General features: G+C 41.4%; 2 protein-coding genes across 7 annotated transcripts in view; both read left to right on the forward strand.

Moving 5' to 3' along the window:
• The window catches only part of LOC120044095 (SEC14-like protein 2), a 47,076-nt gene extending 38,307 nt beyond the window's left edge, over positions 1-8,769 (forward strand). For 5 of the 6 annotated variants that reach the window (XM_038988700.1, XM_038988687.1, XM_038988714.1 and 2 more), the window contains 3 exons: positions 2,481-2,620; positions 5,767-5,932; positions 6,898-8,769. In XM_038988700.1, coding sequence (XP_038844628.1) covers positions 2,481-2,620; positions 5,767-5,932; positions 6,898-7,101 — 510 coding nt within the window. In that variant the 3' untranslated portion in view covers positions 7,102-8,769. Of the gene's footprint in view, positions 1-2,480; positions 2,621-5,766; positions 5,937-6,897 lie in introns of all 6 variants that reach the window. The other variant, XM_038988693.1, reaches the window with a different exon arrangement.
• A 6,120-nt stretch (positions 8,770-14,889) lies between these two features.
• Positions 14,890-16,236, forward strand: LOC120051728 (protein-glutamine gamma-glutamyltransferase K-like). Its single transcript, XM_038998616.1, has 3 exons — positions 14,890-14,982; positions 15,137-15,273; positions 15,436-16,236. Exons 1-3 carry the CDS (start codon positions 14,890-14,892, stop codon positions 15,578-15,580), a joined length of 375 nt encoding a protein of 124 aa, XP_038854544.1. The 3' UTR covers positions 15,581-16,236.
• Positions 16,237-25,627: the final 9,391 nt, after the last annotated feature.

Raw genomic sequence — 25,627 nt, forward strand, 5'->3', positions numbered from 1 at the left:
CGATAAACTTGGATTAGCTAACACAACGTGCCATTGGAACACAGGAGTGATGGTTGCTGATAATGGGCCTCTGTACGCCTATGTAGATATTACATAAAAAAAATTATCTGTTTCATCCGACATTTATAGCTTATTTGCTGTAGAGTGAGATCAGGCTGGGTCTGTGTGTACACTACAGGCAGATTATGCAACAGTCAGTCAAGTTTTAAAGATCATTTTTAACACCTTTACCATTGACAGTGCCACAAATGCATTTGGATCAAGGTCCTGTTTGTGTCTGCACCTGTGCTCAGCTCAACATTTCCCATGGCTTGCTGTGTTATCCTAGACATGTAATGAATGGTTTTGTGTGATTTGACTGTGGACCAATGCTAATTGCCCTCTGCTTATGGTTGAGGTGAACCATCCCATCTTTCTCTCCCTTCACTCACATATGGAATACATCACCCCTTATTGCCCCCCGGTGGTTCTCAATTACTGCTGCAACCAGCATTTTTAACTTCCGTCTGTGTTTGGTCAGTCAGTATTTCTCAAATCCTTGGTTTGCTTGAGCTGAGGGCTCAGACTGTTTAGGAAAATGAGATCATTAGCCAGTAAGGTGGTCTAAAGAAAATTGTTGGTCTTGTTATTATGCAAATAAATTACAAAATTAAACTCTGAGTCTGATACTCTGGACTTTTATTTCTCAACTGAAAGTATGTGAAGCTCAGAAGCCTATGATAAAACATGTAACCGCAGCAGATTCATAGTTGTAGAAAGTAAAGCTTTCTTTTTTATTTCCTCGTAAGTTCTTCCCTAAAAAATTTCCTGCTGACTTTCATAGCATTTTTATCAGCTACAGTGCCTTGCAAAAGTATTCATCCCCCTTGGTGGTTTTCCTATTTTGTTGAATTACAACCTGTAATTTAAATTGATTTTTATTTGGATTTCATGTAATGGACATGCACAAAATAGTCCAAATTGGTGATGTGAAATGAAAAGAAATGACTTGTTTCAAAAAAAGAAAAATGTAATGGAAAAGTGGTGCGTTCATATGTATTTACCCCCTTTGCTATGAAGCCCCTAAATAATATCTGGTGCAACCAATTACCTTCAGAAGTCACATAATTAGTTAGATTGCACACAGGTGGACTTTATTTAAGTGTCACATGATCTCAGTATATATACACCTGTTCTGAAAGGCCCCAGAGTCTGCAACACCACTAAGCAAGGAGCACCACCAAGCAAGCAGCACCATGAAGACCAAGGAGCTCTCCAAACAGGTCAGGGACAAAGTTGTGGATAAGTACAGATCAGGATTGGGTTATAAAAAATATCAGAAACTTTGAACATCCCACAGAGCACCATTAAATCCATTATTAAAAAATGGAAAGAATATGGCACCACAACAAACCTGCCAAGAGAGGGCTGCCCACCAAAACTCACGGGCCAGGCAAGGAGGGCATTAATCAGAGAGGCAACAAAGAGACCAACGATAACCCTGAAGGAGCTGCAAAGCTCCACAATGGAGATTAGAGTATCTGTCCATAGGACCACTAAGAGCTGGGCTTTACGGAAGAGTGGCCAGAAAAAGATCCATTGCTTAAAAAGGCACGTGGGAGACTCCCCAAACATATGGAAGAAGGTACTCTGGTCAGATGAGACAAAAATTGAGCTTTTTGGCCATCCAGGAAAACACTATGTCTGGCGCAAACCCATCACCTCTCATCACCCCGAGAACACCATCCTCACAGTGAAGCATGGTGGTGGCAGCATCATGCTGTGGGGATGTTTTCAATCAGCAGGGACTAGGTAACTACTGGTCAGAATTGAAGGAATGATGAATGGCGCTAAATACAGGGAAATTCTTAAGGGAAACCTGTTTCAGTCTTCCAGAGATTTGAGACTGGGACGGAGGTTCACCTTCCAGCAGGACAATAACCCTAAGCATACTGCTAAAGCAACACTCGAGTGGTTTAAGGGGAAACATTTAAATCTATTGGAATGGCCTAGTCAAAGCCCAGACCTCAATCCAATTGAGTATCTGTGGTATGACTTAAATATTGCTGTACACCAGCAGAACCCATCCAAATTGAAGGAGCTGGAGCAGTTTTGCCTTGAAGAATGGGCAGATATCCCAGTGGCTAGTTGTACCAAGCTTATAGAGACATACCCAGAGAATTACAGCTGTAATTGCTGCAAAAGGTGGCTCTACAAAGTATTGACTTTGGGGGGGGTGAATAGTTATGCACGCTCAAGTTTTCAGTTTTTTTGTCTTATTTCTTGTTTGACTCACAATAAAAAATATTTTGCATCTTGAAAGTGGTAGGCATGTTGTGTAAATCAAATGATACAACCCCCCCCAAAAAAATCCATTCTAATTCCAGGTTGTAAGGCAACAAAATAGGAAAAATGCCAAGGGGGGTGAATACTTTCGCAAGCCACTGTGTAACCCCACAACATCCATCCTCTTACTCTGTCTATATATGTGTGTATTCAAGATCCACTATGCTGGGACAGTGCCTACGTCCTACTATGTTCGTGAGTCAGTGAAGGTGGACTATGAACAGTGTCTAACAGTCAGCCGTGGCTCCTCACAGCAGCTAGAATATGAGATCCTCTTCCCTGGCTGTGTGCTCAGGTGAGTGGACCGATATTACTACCGCTATTTCTTTCTTTCTATCCCTCTTTCTCTGTCTTACCTCTCTAACTCCACTACCTGTCCTGTTCTATCTCGGCCTCCCTTACCTTTATTTTCCTCTCTATCTCTTTATCTCTTTATTACCCTGCTTAACTCTAGTGCAGGGTAGCCCTGCATCGAGTCCGATACCCACGGTTTCCCGTGGTTGACCCGCAAAAATGTCAGCTGGTGGGTGAAATGAAAACGTTCTTTCAACCCACGGGTCGGCTCGTGATTCAGAACAATTATATTCCGGGTCGAAACATTTTAAATCAATCTAAAAAATGGTTTACAAACCCAGGACTTGTTGTTTTGCATTGTGTTGCGAATTCCATTCTGTGAGCGATGAGGCAGACATATAAGCTACCAGCCACACACGCTGTGGATCAGGGAACTGTCCATTATTTGTGTGGTGCTGAAATTTATGTTTCGTCCCCCACACGAGAATACTTTGCCAAGTGTACTTTTCTTGGCTAGCGTAGCTCATGTGAAAATGGCCAACGTAGCTATTAGTTTACGGGTATTTGTTCACGATAGGCTAATTGAGTTTATTATCAGTTAACTATTACGTTACTCCAGGCATTCATGTGCAGCCTTTCTTAAAGTATTGGTCGCGATATGTCAGAGGAAATTTATAATTATTTCATTAGTTACTGGAATTGATTTGGCCATGTGCGCTCTCTGCTTAGCAGTGGTCTCTGCTCAGTTTGGGCAGCTGCGTTAGTGTGAAAGGGAGATGCCCGTGTGCTTCGCGGTTTACCAGATTTTTTTCTGCAGTTTTCTTGAAGATTACTCCGCTACACAGGCGATGCAGCGCTGTCGTTCAGCAGCAGATGATGCGCTGTCTGCCACTGACTTGTCATTCCCACTCGCCATCACTCACCGCTGTCATCAAATGGATTCATGCTAGCCACAAGTTCTGACAGCTCAATTGTCATGAAACGCATATACAGCGATGAGTTTCTCTTTCATATAAACGTATAACGTGGAGCGCCCACAATGTGTTTTGTGCGGGGAAGTGCTTAGTAATGAAACGACACGTCCTGACCAAACATCCACAGCATGAAGGTAAACCTAGAGAGTTCTTTCAGAACAGGGCAGCATGCTTCAGGAAACAGTGCTTTCGACAGTGGAAAAGTAAGTCAGCTAGCAAGGCATTGTTGTCATTTTATAACAGGTGATAAGCAGAAATAAGGGAGTACTAACTAACTCTCATAATAGTAGATGTGAGTTTCTCTTTCAAACAATCCCCTGGCCTTGTACACAGCTAATAGCTATCATTACTGATAGTGCAACCCGAGTAACAGTACAAATGAAGATGGAAAATGATCAGGCCTACTGTACATCTTACTGTAGAAATTATTGTTGAAAACTGGTCTAGGTTGGAACTGTTGCTGTTATAATACAATAATATTTTTGATTCTTAACTGGAGTAAACTGATTGAAGCAATATGCTTTTTGAGGCAAACACAGCTGTCTCCTGCCTGACTGAGAAAGCAGTAGATGTTCTGGTCCAGTTTGGCACATACCTATGCGAGTCAGGTTTCTCAACTCTGACATACTTAAACAACAAGTACAGAAACAGTTTCAAGGCTGAGCATGACCTCAGTATTGCACTGTCAAGAACAGAGCCCAGAATAGACATGCTCTCAATAGGACTGTGTGTGTGTGTGTTTGCTGGTCTACATCTGTGTGATGTGATCAATCACTTTATTCCATTTCAAAAGAAAAAATATGTATTGTATTGTAACAGCAACAGTTCCAACCTAAATTTTCTTTCAACAATAATTACTACAGCAAGATGTACAGTAGGCCTGATCATTTTTCAGCTGTACTGATACTTAGGGTTGCATTATCAAAAGCATGTGTGTGTGTTCTGTTATTCATTTGTGTGATGTGATTAATCAGTTTATTCCAGTTCAGAATGAAAATGATTTATTGTATTTTAACAGCAACAGTTTCAACCTAGACAGATATGTAACTGTCACGCCCTGGCCATAGAGAGGCTTTTATTCTCTATTTTGGTTAGGCCAGGGTGTGACTAGGGTGGGCATTCTAGTTTTTTTATTTCTATGTTTTCTATTTCTTTGTGTTTGGCCGGGTGTGGTTCTCAATCAGAGGCAGCTGTCTATCGTTGTCTCTGATCGAGAACCTTACTTAGGTAGCCCTTTTTTCCACCTGTCTTTGTGGGAAGTTGACTTTGTTTAGGGCACATAGCCTTTAGCTTCACGGTTTGTTTTGGTAGTGTTTATAGTTTTTGTTCAGCGTCATTTTTATTAATAAAAGAAAATGTACGCTTACCACGCTGCACCTTGGTCATCTTCTTTTCACGGCCGTGACAGTAACAGTGTTTTTAACGGGGGAAAATAAACATTAATATATATTTATATGGATATTTAATTTCATTGTTATTTGTTTTTTGTCTATACTGCATTTGTTTTAGGCATAAGGGCAATGAAATATACCAATATTTATGTATAGTTGTATATTTTTCTACGCTTGGGTCCCAGGAAAACACAGAATTTCTCATTTGGGTCCCAGGCTGAAAAGTTTAAGAACCCCTGATTTAGACCATGGCCATATCAAGTTTAAACCGGTGCGCTGGTGAAAGTTTGAGCAGGCCTAGGTTATAGCCTACTAAGTAAATGTAGTTTTGCATCCTATATTCGATTCTGGGAATTGTTTTATTGCTTTTCAATTAAACAGTTTTACTATCTAAACAATATTTAATGTGAAGGTCTTGTTTTATTATGTCGGCTATAGGCTTTCATTAGGTAAGAAGGCTAATTAGAAGACCCTTTGTCAGAGCAATTTTAGTTGTCAATGTGCCATATCTCATTGTAAAAGATTGTATTATGTCGTTCTGGCATGGTTTCATGGCATAGTTTCCTTTTATCTAAATGTTGATTAGACATGCTGATAAGATATTAGATACAAGATATTAATTCATGCAGGGAGGGGAATAATAGCCTATGACTGGAGTCATAAAAACTATTAAATAAATGAATGTTATTTGGTGGGTCACGGATCGGCTCTCGGAACAATTCTATGCGGGTGTGTCGGGTTATATAATTATATAATGTAATATAATATCTCCCCCCATGCAGGTGGCAGTTTTCTAGTGATGGGGCAGACATCGGCTTTGGGGTGTTTATGAAGGGGAAAATAGGAGAGAGGCAGAATGCAGGGCAGATGCAGGAGGTGGTTCCCAGCCAGAGATACAACGCACACCTGGTGCCCGAAGACGGCTCTCTCACCTGCAGCGAGCCTGGGGTCTGTGAGTATAGGACAACTAGACAGAGACACATAAGCGATTTCTAAACTTATACCCCTTTCACACTATCGTGCCATTCCAAACCAAACTGTGCTGGCTTGGGTATTTTCTTTTCACATTGCCTTTTTTTCATGGTTCCAGCAACTTTAAAGCTTGGTTTGATTAGTCTCAGTAGTGTGAAAAGCCCTACAGTGGGCTAGAACAGGGGTACAGTGACACATGAAGACTTGGGTAGGGCCACATAAGAACCTAGTCCAGTGGTACTAGACAGAGATTGGATCTCGGCCTACCAGTATAACACTAGCCCACCGTGTGACTACTTTACAGACCTGTGTCTTTGCCTGTTGGGTGACGCTTTTCCTACTTCCGAGGGTATATCCGTGGTCAGTGGATCGTTCTGATAAAGAATGCGTTGTTTGCATCAACTAGCGGTGCCCAGAAAATTATTTAAACCAATTGTTAGATGCTACCACCCCACCTCCAAATCAAAACCAATGTTTGTGCGCATACACTCTATTCTACTTCTTGTCTGCTTCGTGTCTGCAAGGCTGATTAGCTAGACAAAAAGGTGTGAAACACAGACGTGTGCGTGAAAAGTGAGAACACAACATGGAATCCATGTTTGATCTTGATTTGGAGGGGGGAATCAGATATCAATTATATTGAATTCTTACTTGGGCACTGCTCAGCGACGCAAACGACAACTTCCTAATCAGAACTGTCTACCGATTGTGGATGTAAGCTTGGTCGTGGGAAAAGTGTCACCAAATAAGCATAGGAACGGTCAGCAAATAACTAGCAAGGTGGGTGCATGTTTAAAACTAGACCCAGGTTCCACTCAGGTCTAGAAACTGGGCAAATAAGAACCAGGACTAGCATATAAGCACACAAAGAGGACACGGGCCGGAGTAAAGGTGTAGGACTTGACTTAGGCGACATCCATGTTGTTTTCTTTCTTCTTCAGATGTGCTGCGGTTCGACAACACCTACAGTATTTTCCAGTCCAAACGCATCAGCTTCACCGTCGAGGTCCTGCTCCCAGGCCAATCTCAGTCTCCGAAAAAACGGGCCGGCTCACAAGTGGAGGCCAGCAACCAATCGCAGTCTCCGAATAACCAGAGTGGATCAGAATCTGGGGCCAGCAGCTAATTGTGACAGACGTTACTGAGCTAGAGCTAGTCTCAGCCTCGGCCATGGTCAGTGAAGTCAGACCTGAAACCACTGAAACAGACTCCAATGATCAGTACTGAGGTACTTCATCTGACAATGGGCCATTGTGCTGCTCACGAATGAAGGTATGTAGCTCTGGTCCAGTGCATTACATGCGGCTTGCTGATGCTGAGACTTCTACATCTGCAAGCCACACGTAATGCCCTGGACCAGAGCTAGAACGTACAATGAATAGAAACAAGTCCACAACTCAGGGTCCCTGGAGTAGAGGAGATGTATTAAAACACAGACTGAAATAACTTGTTTACTTTTTACAATAAGTGTATGGCTTTTAAAAATCTATTTTATTTTAAAGACCAGGAAGTATAGTATATCTGAATGTCATTGAGGGACCATGGTGTATTATTTTGCAATGCTGAGAGCAGAGCAGCAAGACCTCAGGAGATATTTATTTCGTCAACACTCCTCCATATAACCATCTGTTCATGTAGAATCTCTTTTCCGTGGCAACAACGCATTATGGGCATCACCCTCTCTTTCTCTCTCTCAAGCACTGGGTGAATTTCAAGGTTTTTCCTTGATTGCTCATGACCTTGATTCCTCACCTTCTCAAAAGGCAAGGAATAAGGAAATACTTTTGAGATGTACCCTCTCGCTCTCACTCTTTCTCTCTTCTTTCTGTCATGATTTATGATTCAAGACAAAATTAGGCCATTTTGAGTATGCCTTTTCTTTTCAAAATCAACACAGTTCTGTTCAAATGAATATGTTGACATACCGGTAGTTTTATTTTCAGGGAAAACAAATCTATATTTTGTCTTTTAAATGTTAGAACATGAAAGGCAAGAAATCTTTGAGAATGCTAATATCCACTGTCCAAAATCTGTATCATTAAGCATTATTGCAGTAGAATGACATTCCATGTTGTTGTGTAACCTTCAGCAGCAGTTTGTTCCTGTATAGGGTTGCAATTTGCAAAATTCCAGTAACTTTCCCAAAATTAGGGGTCTGTATTTCCTGCTTATTCCCTCCTGATTCCGGGAATCCTCCAACTGAGAAATCTAGAAAACCTAGGAATTTTGGGCAAATTACTGGAATTTTGCAAACCTTTTCATGTATATCTATATGTAACAACGAGAGACATACATGCCCTGGTGTAAATGCTTGCCTTAAATACGTCAGTGTGTTTAAAGAATGTGCAGCACTAAACGAACTGGCCCTTATGGGCAGTTGAAACACTCAAATCGCAATATTATATGTAATCTGTAAACTGTACTTCATATTGACTGAAATGATTGAAGTCGTCTTCTGCCAGCATCTTGATAAAGTATTTTGCACATTGAAAATCATGGAATGTAGCTAGCTATTATAGCCTTATTTGACGTTGGTTTGTGCTCACTGTTCAATAGATAATTTATGTTACCTTTATGTATTTTAGTAATGAGTAGGGGGAACAGTACCCACTCCAAAATGTTTAAATTGTTATCTTTTTGTGAACATTTGTCAATCTTTTCTTTAGTTAAAATTGGAAACATGTAATTTATTTTTGTAGAATTCATGTAGTCAGTGCATATTTAATGTAACAGAATCAAATCTGAGCTGTATCAATCTATTGGGAAAATAATATACATGTTTGAATCAACTTGAATGAATCTCGTCCACTAGCCGTCTCTCTTTCTCTGTCTAACCTGTATGCAGATGTGGTAACAATTAAGCCTGGGGACTGAATATACAGTATACTAACTAAGCAAGTACTTGGATGTACAGTCTGGTACAAAATGATCGCACTTTAGAGCCCTGACAGTACCTTAGTCTACAAAAGTAAAGGTATGTCTGTGTCTTTCTCCAGTAGTTGTATCTATTGTCTGACAGTTAGTTTTCTAAGCATTTATTTTAATCAGAATGGAATCCCAGTTCCACAATAAATGTTTGATTTGTTCGATAAAGTTCATAATTTATGTCCAAACACCTCCTTTTTCTTAGCGCGTTTAGCCCAGTATTCCACATTCATGACGCGCGATCACTAGGAGCAGACGAAAAGTCAAAAAGTTCCGTTACAGTCCGTCGAAACATGTCAAACAAAGTATAGAATCAATCTTTAGGATGTTTTTAACATAAATCTTCAATAATGTTCCAACCGGAGAATTCCTTTGTCTTCAGAAATTCAATGGAACTCAAGCTAACTCTCACATGAACGCGCATGGTCAGCTTGTGGCACTCTTCCTTACTCAATCCCCTCTCATTTGCCCCCACTTCACAGTAGAAGCATCAAACAAGGTTCTAAAGACTGTTGACATCTAGTGGAAGACTTAGGAAGTGCAATATGACCCCATAGACACTGTGTATTCGATAGGCCAAGAGTTGAAAAACTACAAACCTCAGATTTCCCACTTCCTGGTTGGATTTTTCTCAGGTTTTCACCTGCCAAATGAGTTCTATTATACTCACAGACATCATTCAAACAGTTTTAGAAACTTCAGAGTGTTCTCTATCCTAATCTATCTATAATATGCATATATTAGCAACTGGGACTGAGTAGCAGGCAGTTTACTCTTGGGCACGCTTTTCATCCAAATGTGAAAATGCTGCCCCCTATCCCAAACAAGGTAAATGTCAGGAATTGTGAAAAGCTGAGTTTAAATGTATTTGGCTAAGGTGTATGTAAACTTCCGACTTCAACTGTACTATTAAAACATGATTTTTGTAGGTAATTAGTATTTTATTTTTGTCAGGGAGCATTGTGGTGGGATATTTCTGCTTTACCAAATGAGGAGAGTTACAAACTTCACACACCAGTCAGAGTTATACTTAAACTACATCTTTAATAATAAGAGCTTTGCAATAGCCTTTGACTTTCAATGATGTGCTATCTCTAATGAACCATTGAAAGTACCAACAGAAAAGTACAAAGATATTTTATAGCCAAGATACACCCATCTCAACTTACATGACGAACCACAGATCTTAGGAACAGTTCACAAAGAAATACTTTTACTTGAGAAAGGAGTATCCCTTAGCCAGATAACATTCGCTGTAAATTATCGTTCAGTTTAGTCCCTAAGACAAGGTTCTAATCTCGTTCCTGGTACTTCATCTCATAGAGGCCCATCCTCAGTGGAACACACACACAATAGTTAACAGAATACTCTATTCTGTCGAACAAAACAACCATTAAAATGCAATACAAGCATTATAACATAATCTTGCAATTTTCCACGACAGCATGCACAAAACATTTTTAACCAGACTTAGCTACAAAGCTCATTTTATCTGCAGTCCATGGGCCGTGCATCACGCTGGGCTGATGGGAGTCTCGCCTTCGGGTAGGTTATCTCCGGTGGACTAGCCGCTGCTCGGAAGTGATCGTTCACCGACGGAAAATTGAGTCGGCGGGACCTTTGTTGCAGAATCGCGGGATGATCCTCACCTGGACCTGGCTGGCCGGACAGGGAGACACGTCGCCGTTCCTAGCGGAAGTCGAGGGCGGAGTCCTCCACATTCTGAGCCCTCTGTGGTGACGGGTTTCATGAATGTGCTGCCGACATCGAATAGCTTCGCTGTTCTGGAGCCTGATGTCCCGGCCCCATCTTCTCATGGAGCGTCGGAGGTTCCTTCGGTATCAGCCAACATTGTGATGGCATCGCCGAGGACTAAGGTGGGTTCTGCTTCATCAGGGTCTATGGTGGGCTCTGCTATTCCTATCATTTTTGGGGGGGGCGAGTTAGACGAGCCCCTAGTGGGTCTAATGATATTGTAATGGAGCAGGCCTCGAGCCCTCGACCTTCTAGCCCGAAGTCCAGCGCGCTATCGACTGTGCCCCAAAAGCATGCTCGTCCGGCAGAGTTGATATCCGCGCTTATAAACCCAGGGTCATTACAATATTTTGCATGTGAAATCTGTAAAGCTAAGAGACAATTTCTTACAACTCTTGGAGAATGCTCAGAAATGAGCAGGACATATAACTGTCTCAGGCCCAATTCCATCTCCTTTCCGTTGTGTTTTAGCCGTCTTTTGTCTCCACCAGTGGTTAATGAGTCTGACCAAGGACTTGGGCATGTCCTTCGTCGCCAATTTTGACTCCTTCTGGAATAGGCCTGGCTACTTTGTGGAAGACTGAATTCACCTGGGTGAAAATGGCTCCCGGCTGTTGTCATCAAACATTGGAAAGGTTGTTGGTTAACTAAATTGATATGAGGACATGTAAGTCAATTTTTACCATCTCGTCTCTGCTCACTGTGAGAGTTCCACATGTTGTATCTGAAAGTGGTGACGTGTAATGGTGCTAACCGGAGAATGTCAAAGCCAGCTCTTGAAAAGAGTAGTTTGGATGTAGATAGTGCAAATCTATTGAATGATCCTGAAAATGCTTGTCAGGAGTTTTCTTTTTGTAAATTCACTGATAAAGAAGTCCTGGATGCTTTGTTAACATTAGACAAAAAAAATCCACAGGGTCTGATCATTTGGTCAGAGACTGTTCTCTCTGCTACCGCACGGCAAGCGGTACTGGAGCGCCAAGTCTAGGTCCAAAGAGGCTTCTAAACAGCTTCTACCCCCAGGCCATAAAACTCCTGAACATCTAATTAAATGGCTACCCAGACCATTTGCATTGCCCGCCTACCCCCTTTTTTTCTCTCTGTTATTATTTATGCATAGTCACTTTAATAACTCTACCTACATGTACATATTACCTCAATTACCTTTACTAACCGGTACCCCGGCACATTGACTCTGTACCGGCACCCCCTGTATATAGCCTCGCTATTGTTATTTTACTGCTGCTCTTTAATTATTTGTTACTTTTATTTATTTAAAAATATATATTTTCTTAAAACTGCATTGTTGCCGCTTCTCTCTCCCGGATCCGGGATCCTCCTCATCAAAAAAGATGGCTAGCCTAGCCTAACGCGACAGGGATATCATATAATATAATTTTCATGAAATCACAAGTCCAATACAGCAAATGAAAGATAAACATCTTGTGAATCCAGCCATCATTTCCGATTTTTAAAATGTTTTACAGCGAAAACACAATATGTATTTCTATTAGCTAACCACAATAGCAAAAGACTCAACCGCATATTTTCACAATTTTTCTAACGCATAGGTAGCTATCACAAAACCGACCAAATAGAGATATAATTAGTCACTAACCAAGAAACAACTTCATCAGATGACAGTCTTATAACATGTTATACAATAAATGTATGTTTTGTTCGAAAATGTGCATATTTGAGGTATAAATCATAGTTTTACATTGCAGCTACCATCAAAAATATCACCAAAGCAGCCAGAATAATTACAGAGAGCAACGTGAAATACCTAAATACTCATCATAAAACATTTATGAAAAATACATGGTGTACAGCAAATGAAAGATAAACATCTTGTGAATCCAGCCAATATTTCAGATTTTTTAAGTGTTTTACAGCGAAAACACAATATAGCATTATATTAGCTTACCCCAATAGCCAAACACACAAATGCATTTATCAGCAGCAAAAGGTAGTGATTGCAAAAACCAGCAAAATATATATAAAATGTATCACTAACCTTGACCAACTTCATCAGATAACAGTCCTATAACATCAGGTTATACAACACACTTATGTTTTGTTCGAAAATGTGCATATTTTGAGCTGCAAACCGTGGTTATACATTGTGAATATGTAGCATCGATTCACCAAATTGTACGGAGATATTTTGGACACTCACCTAATCTGACCAAAGAACTCATCATAAACTTTACTAAAAAATACATGTTGGACAGCAAATGAAAGATACACTAGTTCTTAATGCAACCGCCGTGTTAGATCTTTAAAAATAACTTTACCATAACAAACAATTTACGTTATAGCGAGACAGCGCCCGCAAAAAGGGCGGAAAATAGGACTCAACATTTTCCACAGAAATACGAAATAACATCATAAATTGTTCCTACTTTTGCTGAGCTTCCATCAGAATCTTGTACAAGGAGTCCTTTGTCCAGAATAAATCGTTGTTTGGTTTTAGAATGTCCTTCTCTCCTGTCGAATTAGCAACCTTAGCTAGCCATGTGGCGCAAACATGCCCATCTTCTCCTGACGCAAAGAAAGGAAAATTCCAAAAGTCGCAATAAACGTTGAATAAACTGATACAACTCGGTTGAAAAAAACTACTTTATGATGTTTTTATCACATCTATCAAATAAAATCAGAGCCGGAGACATCCACCGTGTATACCGAACGCTTTTCAGAAGCCAATGTTGATGTCCTTCCCGCGCCTAGGTAGAGAAAGGAAATTCTGGTCACGTCATTCCAAGAGCTCTTGTTCGACCTCAGATCAAGCTAGACACCCCATTCCACCTTCCACTGCCTGTTGACATCTAGTGGAAGGCGTATGCAGTGCATGCAAACCCATAAATATTAAGCAATTGAATAGGCAGGCCCTGGAACAGAGCATCGTTTTCAGATTTTTCACTTCCTGTCTGGAAGTTTGCTGCCAAATGAGTTCTGTTTTACTCACAGATATAATTCAAACAGTTTTAGAAACTTGAGAGTGTTTTCTATCCAATAGTAATAATAATATGCATATTGTACGATCTAGAATAGAGTACGAGGCCGTTTAAATTGGGCACGATTTTTTCCCAAAGTGAAAACAGAGCCCCCTATTCACAAGAAGTTAAGGGCTTGTAAGTAAGCATTTCACTCTAAGGTCATAGGGTCACTGTTGTATTCAGGGCATGTGACAAATACCATTTTATTTTATGTTGAATGTTTATCCTTTTAAGCTTGGGAAAGAGCCCCTTAAACCCAGACTTGGGACCACACAACCACTCCACTGAATAGCAGGCGAGTGATTGCTTAGCAATGCTTGCAGTTAGCCACTGATTCCTTCTGTCAAGCCCTGACCATAGAGATCCTTTTATTCTCTATGTTGGTTAGGTCGGGGTGTGACTAGGGTGGGTTATCTGGGTTATTATTTGTCTATGTTGGCCTGGTATGGTTCCCAATCAGAGGCAGCTGTTTATCGTTGTCTCTGATTGGGGATCATATTTAGGCAGCCTTTTACCACTGGGGTTTTGTGGGATCTTGTTTGTTTATGTTTAGTTGCCTGTTAGCCCTGCATTGTCGTCACGGTTCGTTTATTCTTTATTGTTTTTGGTTTTCTAAGTTTCACTTTCTAATAAAATATGTGGAACTCTACGTACGCTGGGCACATTTGTGGCCTGCTGGAGGTCATTTTGCAGGGCTCTGGCAGTGCTCCTCCTGCTCAAAGGCGGAGGTAGCGGTCCTGCTGCTGGGTTGTTGCCCTCCTACGGCCTCCTCCACGTCTCCTGATGTACTGGCCTGTCTCCTGGTAGCGCCTCCATGCTCTGGACACTACGCTGACAGACACATCAAACCTTCTTGCCACAGCTCGCATTGATGTGCCATCCTGGATGAGCTGCACTACCTGAGCCACTTGTGTGGGTTGTAGACTCCGTCTCGTGCTACCACTAGAGTGAGAGCACCGCCAGCATTCAAAAGTGACCAAAACATCAGCCAGGAAGCATAGGAACTGAGAAGTGGTCTGTGGTCACCACCTGCAGAATCACTCCTTTATTGGGGGTGTCTTGCTAATTGCCTATAATTTCCACCTTTTGTCTATTCCATTTGCACAACAGCATGTTGTGCAAATGGACAGTTTGATTTCACAGAAGTGGACAGTTTGATTTCACAGAAGTGTGATTGACTTGGAGTTACATTGTGTTGTTTAAGTGTTCCCTTTATTTTTTTGAGCAGTGTATATATATATATTTTTTTTTTTGATGCTGACCCTTTCAGGCCGGGTCACTGAGACACAGCAGGTCCTTGCCACTCAGTTCAGCTTCCGCCTCCGCACCCCTGACCTCATCATTAAGGTCAGACAAAACTAAACAGACTGAATGAATCATATCTACAGCATTTTTCTTTCTGTATATATTCTGTCTTTCTCTGTGTCTGATATTGTCTACTGATAATATGATTCAGAGATGTTCTGTAGTGGTAACAGTTTCCTATACTTTTCCCTCCTAGCCGGCAGGGGAGGCTGTGGTGGGGAAAAAGATGGCGGCTAAGATTTTCTTCACTAACCCTCTGCCACGCACACTGAAGGGAGTGGTGTTCCATGTGGAGGGGCTGGGCCTGCAGAGTGTTCGACAGATCGCTGTTGGGTGAGAAACAATTATAATTCTGTTCATTATCTGCAGCTTCATCTAAGCACGGCTTTAGTCCTTATGACTCTGAAGGTGCACTATGTGTGACGTATGCTGTCACTGTTCTTTTATGTTCTGAACAAGCACAGGTCTGAGTGTCTCTCTCATCTCCTCTCTCAGTGACGTGGCCAGTCGCTCCTCTGTGACTCTGACGGAACACTTTGTTCCTACTCTGCCTGGATCCAGGAAACTGGTGGCTTCTCTGGACTGTAAGCAGCTCACACAAGTCCACGGTGTCGCCAACATTGACGTCAAGGAGAAATGAGCCTTTGGACACCATAGACCCCTTTTGGTCTGCTTTACAATTGAGGCATAATCACTTTTCAATCATTATATGTTTCCACTTGAGGATTCCTGTCCCTTATATTGTAACATTTTTACACCCCTTCCACTCAATATCAGATTGGACCTGTATAATGTGCCTTGGAAAGTGCCTAAGCATATGATTGCAGTCTTTACAAGATTGGTATTAGAACTTGTATAATTGCATGACATTTCAAAATGTATCTTACCTACTGAACAGAGCACAAGCTACAGTATATGACACATGGGAACAATAATGTTTGTTTAGTATGCTGTACAGTAAAGCAAAAATACTGTGTACAGAGTGGTTTGTTATGTTGCCAGAGCATTGTATATCTATGACACAATCAGCTTTTTCTCAGATATTATTTTCTAACACTTATTAGAAGGGGTATGTGTTACCTTACACTGTACATTTGAATAATGCTATGGTGTTATTTTTTTTTTGTTTTTTTGGGGGGGGTGTGTATATGCAGTGTATATTTTAGCAATTACATTTACTTTTGAGACTTAAGTATATTTAAAACCAAATACTGCTAGACTCAAGTAAGATTATACTGGTTGACTTTCACTTTTACTTGAGTCATTTTCTATTAAAGTATCTTTATTTTTACTCAAGTATGAGAAATTGTTACTTTTTCCACCACTGGAGACGAGCGACATACTCCACATAAGTTTACATGGGCATGTGCTTTGACCAGTCAGTCTTTATTTACATTGTAAATACCGGACAGTGTAAGGGATCTGTAATGTACTGCACAATTTAGGAAGCTGACCCTGAACCAGGTAACTGTTGTGGAAACAACTGTCAAACATTGGCGAACAGAGACAGAGACAGAGATATCACTGCTCTCACCTTGGATCAGAGGAAATTAATCCTTCGAAAAATCCCTCTGTTGATTCTTCTGTTGACCAGTCACTCTTCAAAATCCACATAGCTGTCAATGGAAGACTCTACCCTGTCCTGTTTTACACTACTACAGGGGTATTTATCAGGGGTCCACAGAGGTACTGCAGGGGGTCCTCAAATATTTTATTTATTAAATTTTTTTCAATATCGCTTGCAACAACAGAATAAACATTTGAATTACATACCTACAATAGAAATGAGGACTATCTTATTTGTGATGATATCTACTTTATTTCTCAACTCCCAATATTGAGCACATTACAATCATTGGAACCAATTACACTTACTGGAGTATCTGACCCGCTTTCTTGACTTGGACATTCATTTTTGCCAACACATGGCTAACCTTTGTTTAACCAGCTAAACAGCTGCTCTTCCCTACACGGTTTGTCGTGGAAATTCTTACACAGGGACACTCGAAGTCAATCTTAAATGAATCATTGTTTATTTGTCAGCGCGCAGGAGAGGTTCCAACAAACTTAATGCACCATAGTACACATGTCTGTCAGAAGCACTGCTGGGCAGTCCCAGCAGTTGTCTTATATACAACTATACACAGACAAGTTATATTTGCATGATTTAGCATAATTCATTAATCATTACCTTTTTGTTTCATTCATGTGACAGACCAATACCTCAAGAGGCTTCTTCTCTCCAAGCTGAGACCTTGAAACTGAGATCTTTCATTCGTTCTCAAAACAAGGTCTGGGCGTACTGCCAAATTGCAGCTACTGATAGTGAGGATTTGTACAGTCAGCCACTTGCATGAACACAGAAATTGGTTATTAGAACAACACATTAATAGAAGACAGAAATTTGTTATAAGAAAAGCACAAACATTAAAATTCCCATTTCAGGTAAGTCTGGTGAAGTTAGTGGTAGATAGTATCTAGAAATGGGTGGAAACCCGGTGTAAATCAGTGACGCCTCGCAACACGTCAAACAAATCAAATACCTTGCTTGGGCGGAGCTCCAAAGGTGCCCACTCAAAACGTCTTTTTTTTAGTACAGTGTTCACGCAGAGAAGTTGTAATGCTTTCGGCAACTATTTATTTTATGTATAGAGCACAGTTCTGGTAAAACAGAATTCCGTTTTTACTCCAGGTTTTCTGTCATCCAACGAACCATCAAACAGGCAAAGTGTCAATACAGGACTAAGATCGAATCCTACTACACTGGCTCTGACGCTCAGCGGATGTAGAAGGTGGAAACTATCACAGATTACAAAGGGAAACCCAGCTGCGATCTGTCCAGTGATGCGAGTCTACCAGATTAGCTAAATGCTATCTATGCTCGTTTTGAGGCAAGCAACACTGAACCATGCATGAGAGCACCAGCTGTTCAATCATGCTCTCCGAAGCCGATGTAAGACCTTCAAACAGGTTACCAGGATGCATACTCTGAGCATGCGCTGACCAGCTGGCAAGTGTCTTCACTGACATTTTCAACCTCTCCCAGTCCAGTCTGTAATACCCATATGTTTCAAGCAGACCACCATAGTCCCCATGCCCAAGAACACCAAGGTAACATGTCTAAATGACTATCACCCAGTAGCACTCACATCTGTAGCCATGATGCTTTGAAAGGCTGGTCATGGCTTACATCAACGCCATCATCCCAGACACACTGGACACACTCCAATTCGCATACCACCCCAACAGATCCACAGTTAACGCAATCTCTATTGCACTCCACAGTGCCCTTTCCTACCTGGACAAAAGGAACACCTATGTGAGAATGCTGTTCATTGACTACAGCTCAGCAGCCTCCAAGCTCATCACTAAGCTAAGGAACCTGGGTTTAAACACCTCCCCCTGCAACTGGATACTGGACTTTCTGACAGTCTTTAATTCTTAATGCATTTGAGCCAATCAGTTGTGTTGTGAGGGGTGGGGGTGGTACACAGAAGATAGCCCTATTTGGTAAAATACTAAGTCCATATTATTGCAAGAACAGCTCAAATAAGCAAAAATAAATGACAGTCCATCATTGCTTTAAGACATGAAGGTCAGTCAATCCGGAAAATTTCTAGAACTTTGAAAGTTTCTTCAAGTGCAGTCAGATAAACCATCAAGCGCTATGATGAAACTGGCTCTCATGAAGACCAGGAAAGGAAGACCCAGAGTTACCTCTGCTACAGAGGATAGGTTCATTACAGTTACCAGCCTCAGAAATTGCAGCCCAAATAAATGCCTCACAGAGTTCAAGTAACAGACACATCTCAACATCAACTTTTAGAGGAGTATGAATCAGGCCTTCGTGATCGAATTGCTGCAAAGAAACAACTACTAAAGGACACTAATAAGAAGTGTCAAAACTGTAACTCGGCCACTCAGGAACATTCAATGTCTTCTTGGTAAGCAACTCCAGTGTAGATTTGTGTTTTAGGCTATTGTCCTGTTGAAAGGTGAATTCATCTCCCAGTGTCTGATGGAATGCAGACTGAACTAGATTTTCCTCTTGGATTTTGCCTGTGCTTAGCTCTAGTCCGTAAATGTTTTATCCTGAAAAACTCCTCAGTTCTTAATGATTTCAAGAATACCCATAATATGATGCAGATTCCACTATGCTTGAAAATATGGAGAGTGGTACTCAGTAATGTGTTGTATTGAAATTGCCCCAAACATAACAGATAATTGTATGTGTGTGGTACAGAGATGAGGTAGTCATTCAAAAATCATGTTAAACCATGCAACTTATTATGTGACTTGTTAAATACTTGATCCGAAACAATAATTATTTAAGATATGTAATAGTCGACGGAGGTTATCCGAGGATAAATGTTTTTTTAACAAATCCGCTTTGGTCCATGTGGACCAACTTGGGTAAGTAAGTCTCGAGGCGGGACGACAACATTTTGGAGAACAATTTAATATCTGTGTTTATCAAAGAGGGGGAGATAGTGAGAACACTGTGGCATCCTTGTCTTTTTTTAATAGAAGCAAAATTTGTGCTGTATTCACCTCTCTCCCAAATTAACCTTTGTGAACGGCTGTGTTAATCATTTTGAGCAATAGTGGGCCGACGTGATTCCAAGATGTTAAATAGACCTCAGGAGTACTACCGTCCAATCCAGGTGATTTGCCTTTATTCATGCTATCCAATGCCCTTTTGAGTTTATTGAGAGAGATTTGGGCTCCCTTCGAGATGGCTTCCTCTGTTGAGAGAAGAGGATTATTTAATTATTTTAGAAAGGACTTTGTCTGGTTTGATGTGGATTTACAATCAGAGGTGTACAGTTCTTTATAGAAACGGGAGAATCTTTGATTTATTTGGTTTCTGATAGTAATTCCCCTGTTTCAGAGTCAATAGTTGCTAAACTCAGCAAAAAAAGAAACGTCCCTATTTCACGACTCTTTCTTTCAAAGATAATTCATAAAAATCCAATTAACTTCCCAGATCTTCATTGTAAAGGGTTTAAACACTGTTTCCCATGCTTGTTCAATCAACCATAAACAATTAATGAACATGCACCTGTGGAACGGTCGTTAAGACACTAACAGCTTACAGACGGTAGGCAATTAAGGTCACAGTTATGAAAACTTAGCACACTAAAGAGGCCTTTCTACTGACTCTGAAATACACCAAAAGAAAGATGCCCAGGGTCCCTGCTCATCTGCGTGAACGTGCCTTAGGCATGCTGCAACGAGGCATGAGGACTGCAGATGTGGCCAGGGCAATAAATTGCAATGTCCGTACTGTGAGACGCCCTAAGACAGCGCTACAGGGAGACAGGACGGACAGCTGATCGTCCTCGCAGTGGCAGACCATGTGTAACAACATCTGCATAGGATCGGTACATCTGAACATCAGACCTGCGGGACAGGTACAGGATGGCAACAACAATTGCCCGAGTTACACCAGGAACACACAATCCCTTCATCAGTGCTCAGACTGTCCGCAATAGGCTGAGAGAGGCTGGACTGAGGGCTTGTAGGCCTGTTGTAAGGCAGGTCCTCACCAGACATCACCGACAACAACGTCGCCTATGGGCACAAACCCACCGTCGCTGGACCAGACAGGACTAGCAAAAAGTGCTCTTCACTGAAGAGTCACGGTTTTGTCTCACCAGGGGTGATGGTCGGATTCGCGTTTATCGTCAAAGGAATGAGTGTTACACCGAGGCCTGTACTCTGGAGCGGGATCGATTTGGAGGTGGAGGGTCCGTCATGGTCTGGGGCGGTGTGTCACAGCATCATCGGACTGAGCTCGTTGTCATTGCAGGCAATCTCAATGCTGTGCCTTACAGGGAAGACATCCTCCTCCCTCATGTGGTACCCTTCCTGCAAGCTCATCCTGACATGACCCTCCAGCATGACAATGTCACCAGCCATACTGCTCATTCTGTGCGTGATTTCCTGCAAGACAGGAATGTCAGTGTTCTGCCATGGCCAGCGAAGAGCCCGGATCTCAATCCCATTGAGCACGTCTGGGACCTATTGGATCGGAGGGTGAGGGCTAGGGCCTTTCCCCCCAGAAATGTCCGGGAACTTGCAGGTGCCTTGGTGGAAGAGTGGGGTAACATCTCACAGCAAAAACGGGCAAATCTGGTGCAGTCCAAGAGGAGATGCACTGCAGTACTTAATGCAGCTGGTGGCCACAACAGATACTGACTGTTACTTTTGTTTTGTTCAGGGACACATTATTCCATTTCTGTTAGTCACATGTCTGTGGGACTTGTTCAGTTTATATCTCAGTTGTTGAATCTTATTTCCATAAAAATATTTACACGTTAAGTTTGCTGAAAATAAACGCAGTTGACAGTGAGAGGACGTTTCTTTTTTTGCTGAGTTTGTATCAGCTAATTGATCATTACTGCGTAGCTTGTTGGACAGTAAGCGACTAGGACGATTACCATTGAAGTAATGGTTTAGTCTGACTCGATTGATGGCAAATTCTGCTCTGTCGTATCAATAAATTCAGTTCTATCTTGACTTTGGAATGGGTAAATGCTACGTAGTCTGAAAAGAGTGTTTGTTGAGGACATTTCCAAATCTGATATCTTCTTTGTGATTTATTCAATCCAGATGCAAATGGAGTTGCATTATTAAAAAAACATTTATTGGCGCCCCATAGAATCCGGGGGAAATCGACAATTTTTCTTGATCATTATGAATTACTTTAGGACTCCCGAGTGGAGCAGCAGTCTAAGGCACTGCATCTCAGTGCTAGAGGCATCACTACAGACACCCTGGTTTGAATCCAGGCTCTATCACAACTGGCCGTGATTGGGGGTCCCATAGGACGGAGCACAATTGGCCCAGCATCGTCCAGGTTTGGCCGCTGTAGTCCGTCATTGTAAATAAGAATTTGTTCTTAACTGACTTTCCTAGTTAAATAAAGTTTAAATGACAAAATATTTATAATTTATCACAGAATGTAGGATTTTGTAGTAATGAAATGTTGACATACTATCTTGTGGCTCTTTTTAGTAGATTCTAAGATTTGAAGTTGGAAGCAGCAAGTGTGTGGTCAGAAAAGCGCATACAGTATGTTGAATTTCTATTTTCTTGATTTTCTTGATTAAAGAAAATAGAGGTGTAGATAATAGTATGAACTTGATTTGTGAGAATGTTATATCCCTGTCTGAGTACAGAGTGTACTCTTTTGCTTTAGGATTATGTGCTCACCAGGCATGAAGGAGGTTGTAATCAGAGAGTATATGCTGGAGAGCCTTGGTTGTGTGTGGATTGTAGTCGGTCTTATTAGATTTGTCTTTTATATCCAAAATGGCATTCATGTCTGTCCCAATAACCACATGGAATTCAGTTACTTCTAACATTATGATGTTCAGAGAAACGTAGGATTATATAAATACACATTAATAAAGGCTATTTTCTTTCCATTATGGATACTGTCATGACTGTCCTGTGAGGATCTGAATGGGTCAGATCAGCTTGTCAATGGATGACAATACCCAGACCTCTCTCACCCACAGAATAGGGGAGGAGGGAGCTGCTGCTGGTTTGACAGCTCACACCCTGTTGTAAATTACAGGAGAAGAGGATTTTCTCCTCTTCAGGTCTGGGACGTGCTACCTGTCCCAGACCTGCTGTTTTCAACTCTCTAGAGACAGCAGGAGCGGTAGAGATACTCTTAATGATCAGCTATGAAAAGCCAACTGACATTTACTCCTGAGGTGCTGACTTACTGCACAACTACTATGATTATTATTATTTGACCATGCTGGTCATTTATGAACATTTGAACATCTTGGCCATGTTCTGTTATAATCTCCATCAGCTTCCACCGTAATGTTTTGTCAGCCTCCTTTGCTATAGAAAGTCCCCAGCGACGGATGGCTCGTGTCAAATTCGTCATTGGAACCACTCGATATGATTGGTCATATAAAAACCTTGGGACCCAAATGCATAATGAGTGCTCTAACTCCCCCTTGCGGTGGTCTGGAGCAATGAAGCCGTGACGCTGGATACCTCTAAGTCCTGCGGTGTAAGCTCGCAACTTTTAAAGGAGAAACCACTGTACAAGACAATGGGCTCTCTTGCTCCCGCGCCACGGGATACAGTTCTACTGTGACAGAGCTAAGGCGAGCACACCATGTTGTTTCACTATTCAACTAACAGGCCAGACACAGTAGGTTATAAACACACAATAATGCACATGACCCATGACTGTATCAATAATCTAAAGATATTATAGTCCACATATAATATTTAATAATATATAATACACACCAATAAGCTGACACTTTTAAGCGACTTAGTCACACGACTTAGTCATGTGTAGAAGTTAACCTCTTTCTAAATATGTTGGAAAACAAATTTCTTTATGTAATGAAACAAATCACTTTTAAATTATTCTCCAAATAAACATTACGGAATAACCCACATTTTATTGGTGTGACATGCGTCACATAACTGTGATTGCGCCAAGCTGCATCTCATTATTGGTGGGTGGGGTTTTCCCTATACATTTCCAGTGTTTCCCAGTGGTCAGAAGATTCCCATTATTTGTAAAGGTTGGCCTGCCTTGAGAGGACAAGAGAAGTGAAGGTGACTTACACCAAACTTCCAGTAATGGTAGTTGCATCGTAAGTATGGCAAAAGTATGACCTCCAGCCAGGATCAGCTCTCCTTCTCCCTGGGCATGCCTTCCTGAACCTTTGTATGTATTGCTGTTTCTAATTTAAAGTGAAAGCTAATGCGTATATATTGGTGATAGGATCATTGTATGGGCTTTACCGCTGAAGATTATGTGATATTATTGCGGAGTGCTCCAATGGTGATTATAGAGATGTGACTCTCTAATATTGGTGCTGAAAGATATTGGTGCTTCAGAAAATAAATCTGTCTATCTCAGGCAGATACAACTAATTGCATTAGGCTGTATCAAGGGCTTTGTGATTCATTGGCTAGTCAATTCAGGTGTGAGAATGCCAAACTGGATAAAAATGCTTTCTTACTGTTCACTTGGAAATGAATTAGGAAGCATGGCATCACTTTGTACTTCCATAATAAATGCTATGTAACTGCTATGTAATTACAGTCTAGCGGTATTGGTTATTAGATAACAGCACAACTCCAGTCAACATGTTTCAGAACAATGTTGATACTGCATTTATTACTGTGTACTAGTTATATAGGTTTGAGGTGAGCTTGATGCAGTGTGACTAGATACACTGCCATTACTACTTACATGGGCATCCATCTCACAACTGCTAAATGATTATGGATTGATAAGTGATTTGTAGTGAACTGCATAGTTTTAAGTAATAGATTTCTGAATACATTTCAATTTCAAACCATGGACCTCATTCATGTAAATCACTCATTAATGTGCAAAAACCTTCCTCAAACATGAATGCTTATTGTCAGAAGAATCCATATTCCTCCTACCCCTGGGTGAGATCAGGCAACATAAAGTTCACTCCCACTGCTATGCTGATGACACCCAGCTCTACCTCTCCACCAAACCCACCACTCCCCTCCCTCATTAGCTGCCTTCAGGACATCCAGGGCTGGATGAGCATGAACCTCCTCAAACTCAACAGCAACAAGACAGAGGTCATGCTCATCGGCTCTAAATCCACTCTCTTCAAGCATCACCACAGATGGTATCCCCGTCCTTCTGTAAACACGTCAAAAGTCTCCCTGGATAGTTCCCTCTCTTTCAAACCCCACATAAAAACCAGCACCTGGACAGCATTCCTCCACCTCCGCAATATCTCCAGGCTCCACCCCTCACTGTTACACTCCAGCACCGAAACCCTCATCCATGCCTTGGTTACTTCCTGACTAGACTAGTGTAACACTCTCCTCACCAGATACCCACCAACCTCATCAACAGACTTCCAACTGATTCTGAACCAGAATCCACATCAGCACCAGATCAACTGAACAAATCAAACCGATCCTGGCTCCATGTGCAACCCTGTATTAACTTTAAAATACTCCTCCTCACCTACAAAGCCCTCCACAACCTGGCACCCACCTACCTCTCTGATCTTCTCCCAATCTATGCTCCCTCCGCTCCTCCTCTGCTGGTCTCCTTGTCTCCCTCCATTCCACAATGGGTGCCAGGGCCCTTACCTCTTATTCCCAACCCTACCACCTTAAACCAAACCCTAACCCGGGTAGCCTACCACCTTAAACCAAACCCTTACCCGGGTTTGTATCATCTTCCCAACCCCTCCCTCTTTTTATCTGTCCTATTTTACCTGGTCCTTTGATTTTATATTGCTGTTGATCGATGCACTTGATTTTATGACTTCATGTATAGCATTTAATTTTATGTAGGCCTACTTTTAATGTAAGATGTCCTTGAGTGTCCTAAAAGACATTGCCAAATTAAAATTAATTATTATTTTTAGTAGTAGTGAATCTGGATAAAAACACCCCAAAAAAGACGTAATTGGCCAGTTATCAAATAACATTTTATTAGTCACATGCGCCGAATACAACAGGTAGACCTTACAGTGAAATGCTTACTTATGAGCCCCTAACCGACAGTGCAGTTTCAAAAAATATGGGTAAGAATAAGAGATAAAAGTAACAAGTAATTAAAGAGCAGCAGTAAAAAATAACAACATATACAGGGGGGTGCCGGTACAGAGTCAATGTGCGGGGGCACCGGTTAGTT

This window comes from Salvelinus namaycush, chromosome 1, assembly GCF_016432855.1.
Source record: "Salvelinus namaycush isolate Seneca chromosome 1, SaNama_1.0, whole genome shotgun sequence".
Taxonomy (NCBI): domain Eukaryota; kingdom Metazoa; phylum Chordata; class Actinopteri; order Salmoniformes; family Salmonidae; genus Salvelinus; species Salvelinus namaycush.

Coding starts and splice junctions, on each gene's coding strand:
- LOC120051728 (XM_038998616.1), top strand. CDS start 14,890: ATGCTGACCCTTTCAGGCCGGGTCACTGAGACACAGCAGGTCCTTGCC. Junction 14,983..15,136: donor CCCCTGACCTCATCATTAAG/GTCAGACAAAAC, acceptor TTTCCCTCCTAG/CCGGCAGGGGAGGCTGTGGT. Junction 15,274..15,435: donor GTTCGACAGATCGCTGTTGG/GTGAGAAACAAT, acceptor CTCCTCTCTCAG/TGACGTGGCCAGTCGCTCCT.